This window comes from Myotis lucifugus, unplaced genomic scaffold (genome assembly GCF_000147115.1).
Source record: "Myotis lucifugus unplaced genomic scaffold, Myoluc2.0 scaffold_986, whole genome shotgun sequence".
Classification (NCBI taxonomy): Eukaryota; Metazoa; Chordata; class Mammalia; order Chiroptera; family Vespertilionidae; genus Myotis; species Myotis lucifugus.
The window spans coordinates 100057-104664 of record NW_005872034.1 but is presented as its reverse complement, the minus strand read 5'-3'; the positions used below and the strand labels follow the sequence as shown (position 1 = coordinate 104664).

Below are 4608 nucleotides of genomic sequence, written 5' to 3'. Positions count from 1 at the left end.
CGGGAACCCCACCCGGTCGCCCGGCGGGGGGGTTCCAGGGTCCGCGTCGAGGCAGGTTCGTCCGTTGGTCCCGGTGGCGAAAAACTTTTGGGCGCTGCTCACAATGCTCAGCAATGCCCCGAACTTTTACCCCAGTTTTTGGGAGACAGGAGGGGAGGGTCACCCCTCGAGATTTGGGCTCGGGGTTGCGCAAGGAGGTTTGTCCTATGTCCACTCCGCCTCCACACACAATCACTTTGTCCAGGAAAAGGGTCCGCCTTTAAAGGTGCCCTCCCGGGGGGTCTATAAGACAGCTACACTGCCCTTTCTCTAGCCCCTTGTTCTAGCTGCTCTGCACCGCGGGCCGCATCCCCCCCCCCCCCGCCCTCCCCTCCCCGACTCCTCCCGCCGCTCCTCGTCCCGCTGCGGGCTGTGCTGGTGCACAGGGACCTGCCCAGGAGACAGGGACGTCCTTAGGGGGCACTGTGCCCACCGGGCGCCTCCCACAGTTCTCCACACACAAAATGTTCAACAAATGTCTAGGGAATTTACAAAATAAAGCCCAAGATGAAGTGACGAACTATTTTTGAAACCTGGTAAATCCAGGGAAAGAGCTAAATGCTCCTTCTGCCTTTTCTAGTCCAATAAGCAGTGGAGGGGAGTCCGTCCAGCGGGCACGGGACGGGATGGCAGTGTCAGAGCCCGTGGCTGATGCCACCACAGCTCCATCCGAGAGCGGGAATGTAATGCATGTACGCATTACATGTGTGAGGCAAGCCCAGGCAGCACTGACTGTGTTTGGTGAATTTTAGGAATCATCGTTAATTTTTCAGGTGTGAATGGCTTTGTGGTTATATATAACCAAGCTATGTCAGTCGGGCTATATTTTTAATGTTTATATTTTAGAAATACAATAGAAATATTTACATATGAAATTATATCTGGGATTGTCTTCAAAATACTATGGGTGGGGAGGAGGGGAGAGTGCAAGTGAAACAGGGTGGGCATGACCTGATCCTTGTTAAAGCGGGTCATGGGTACATGTGGTTCATTATAGTGTGTCCTGGGGGAGGGGGTGGGGGGGTATGTTTTAAATTCCTCATAACGCAATCAGCTGGGATTTAGTTTTGTCTTGTGTTTTTAAGGAGAACCAATAAATCCCAAGGCCCAGAGGCCAGAGAGAAAAACAGAGGGACGGAGAGAGCATGCGCGGCTGCTGACGCACCTGCACGTGGTGGCCCAAGTCCTCCTGGAAGAGCAGAAAGGAGAGCAGCCCGCCCCGCGTGAGGTCCCCGGCCAGGATCTGCCGCAGCCCGCAGTTCAGCATCAGCACCTGCATCGCCAAGTGCAGCATCTGGGAGGGAGAAGGAAGGCGGGGCTGAGACAGACTCCTCCCGTTCCCTCCGGTCCCAGCCCCAGCCCCTGCCCCGTCCCTGTCCCTACCACATGGAGCTGCAGGGACCCCTGGAGGTTTCCAGCCACGCCCCCAGGCCTCGCCCCAGGCCACGCCCCCGGCTCACCCTCCGGAAGAGCAGATAGAGGGCCCTTTCCAGGTCTCGTTGCCACCACAGCTTCCGGCACCGTTCCAGGGCCTCCTCGTAGCGACAGGCCTCGTGCTCCTCGGCCCCAAAACTGCGCACGGTCTTCAGCCCTCCAACTGCCTCCCGCACCACCTGCCCGGCCTGCGCCACCGCGTCCTGGATCTCCAGAAGCACCGCCTGGAAACGCGGGAGGAGATGCGGGGGTTCGCGCGCAGTGGCATCCCAGGCCCCGAGGCTGCCAGTCTGCCCAGGAACACAAGCTGACTTCTTTCCCTCTCCCTACATTTCCCGGAGGAAACGCGCGAGGAGGGAGGGAACAAGGGAGCAGGCACTGTCCTGCTGGTGAGAGAGGGGGACACACACTATTTTTCCCTTCATTTGAGCTCATTCGCACCCCCTGTGTCTAAACAAGAGAGTAGGGGTCGTTTCCCAAGGAGCCACAGCTTCTTAACAGAAGGTGGAGATGTAACTTAACATGGACCAGAGACCGACCGGGGGTGTGGCTCAGTGGTTGAGCATCAACCTATGAACCAGGAGGTCACTGTTCGATTCCTGGTCAGGGCCCAGGTTGCATGCTCAATCCCCAGTGTGGGGTGTGCAGCAGGCAAGCCGATCCATGATTCTCTCACATCGATGTTTCTCTCTCTCTCTCTCCCTCTTCCTTCCTTTCTGGAATCAATAAAAATGTGGTTTTTTTTTAAGGAGAAAAATTCTGACACATGCTACCACATGGATGAACCCTGAGGACGTTATGCTACATTAAGTAAGCCAGTCACTGAAAGACAAACACTGTATGAACCCATTTATAGGATACCTCAGTAATCAAATCCATTGACAGGAAGTACAATGGTGGTTGAAGGGACCAGGGGGAGGGAGGGATGGGATTTATTGTTTAATGGGTTGGAGTTTCCGTTTGAAATGAGCTCTGCAGAGCGCAGTGGTGATGGTTGTGAGACAGGCCAGTAAGCCAGGTCAAGTGGAATGGGGAAACTGAGGCAGGGAGCTGGACACGCTACAGAGCAATTTACAGCAGATGCAGAAGGTCCCCTCCCTAGAGACAGCATCTAGGCCTCAGCTGTATTTCAGCTCCAGGCTCACAAAGGCAGCAAAGCCAGGTGGGCAAAGCCAGGACCAGCTGTGATGACTGATGGCCCCCTGCCCTGACACTGACCCATCGGTGGAGACCATGGCCCTGAAGGAGCCCACCTAGAAAACTGAACCACCCCCCCAAACCCCAAGACCTCCCCTAAGATTCCTGCCTGTGAGAAGATAAATCCTCAAGACAAAGGACCCAGCATGGGCTCTCCCTCTGGGAGCAGCCCCGCCATATCCTTTCCCCTCTTCTTCCCCCCACGGCGTGCACCTCCTGAACCCTAAAGAACCCCACAAGGCTTGCAACCAGGGGAGCAATGGGCAGCGGCAGCTCATCCCAGGCTAATTCCCTGAACCTGCCCCCAAGGCCCCTTTTCTCTGACTCCCCAGAGAGCTAGGGCAGCCCAGCCTGGGCTCTCTTGTAGCTTCTAGGCCCTTCCTTGTTTTACACCCACAGCTATAATAAACATTCCCTCATAGTCACCTGGACTCATGTTGTAAAATTTTCCTGCACAAAGTCAAGAACCCACACACTGCTGGCCAGTCCTAGGCAGACCTGCTTGGGGCCAGGTTCCCTTCCTGGAAACGGTGGTACAACAGTGTGAATGTGTCTAATGCCACTGAAAATGGCACTTAAAAATAGTGTAAAGGGGGAATTTTTCATGTTTATGCATATTTACCCCAAATTTTTGGAAAAAAAAAGGAAGATGGGGCTAAAAATGGTTGCACATTCTACCTGCTCTACACTCCTGCTGATTATAAGGGGGAAGCGCTGCCTAAACCCTCTCAGGTGGCAGTTTTAACCTTTTGTGGGGAAGGTATGTGCACACTCCTCTGAGAATCTGATGAAAATTACCCTCTCCTCAGAAAAATGTGCCTTCCCTCCATCCTTCTCTCTCTCCTCCACCTCCCCCGGCCCCCGCCCCCCTCCCCGCACACGCATACAGTCCCAGGGGTCATGGAACTTATGGAGCTGCCAGAACTGCTGCCCTGAGGGCTGAGAAGAGACCTCTAGGACTGGTTCTTCCCTAACCGCCACGCATACCTGATGGCGGCCATTGTACACCTTTTCAGCAGCTATGGTGAGAGGCACCTCGAACAGAGACAGGAGGGTGAGTCGAGGCGACAGGTTGAGCATGAAGCTGTACAGTCCCACCACTTTCACCAGGCTCCGCAGGAGCACGTTGGCATTAAGAGGAAGCCAGGAACTCATTAGTTTGGTGTCCGAGTTCAGCCGCGAGTTCAGCTCCCCTGGGAGGACAGAGCAGGTGAGGAAGCCCTGCACAATGTAGACCCAGCAACTGCCCCTGACCCTCCCCGCTGACACAGCCGCTCCTCTGAGCACCTCCTCCATGTGCAGGCCAGGGGACAGACTGTGTGCGGTGGAGGGGAAGCCCACACCTGGACTCCAGGCCCCACCTGTCTTAGTCTCCTGGAAGAAACTCAGGTCCTGGTGCAGAAGGGAGGAGAAGAGCTGCTCCCGGATCCGCAAGTTGATCCTGGACATGGTGAAGAGGAAGCAGCCTCCTCGGCAGCCTGCGGACAGCGAGCTGCGGGGTCGAGAGGGAGGAGGAAGGGGACCGAGAAGAAGGTAGGGAATGAGTGAGGGAAACAAAGAAGAAAGCACAGAATGAAAAGAAATGCAAAGTTGGGGGAAGTATACCAGGACAGGCAGGAGAGAAAGAACCAGACAAGGACAGTGGCAAGGGGGGCAGAAATAAGCAAAAGACAAGGGGAAAAAAAGGCATGGTGAGCAATACTCAAGAACAAAATCCTAACTCGTACAAATTCACCAGTATTTATGCCAGATGCAAGGGAAGAATACAATAGAAGTGAGAAGATGTTGTAAATAGAGATCGGCTGTGGCTGCCTGGCCTCCCCCAGCTATCCCTCCAGGCTTCCCCCCTGTCTCAGTCTCCTTTCTCCCCACCCCAGAGTCCTTCCTCCTCGCCCGGGTACTTCTCGGTGGGAACCGCCCTCTCGTCCCTGAGCCTAT

General features: G+C 55.1%; 1 protein-coding gene across 1 annotated transcript in view; it reads right to left on the bottom strand.

Moving 5' to 3' along the window:
* Positions 1–4608, bottom strand: part of TAP2 (transporter 2, ATP binding cassette subfamily B member) — a 9463-nt gene that overhangs the window by 2168 nt on the left and 2687 nt on the right. Inside the window, exons 4-7 of the mRNA XM_023747799.1 lie at positions 4032–4162; positions 3658–3863; positions 1500–1697; positions 1085–1333 (exon numbers count right to left, since the gene is read on the bottom strand). Coding sequence (XP_023603567.1) covers positions 1085–1333; positions 1500–1697; positions 3658–3863; positions 4032–4162 — 784 coding nt within the window. The remainder of the gene's footprint in view (positions 1–1084; positions 1334–1499; positions 1698–3657; positions 3864–4031; positions 4163–4608) is intronic.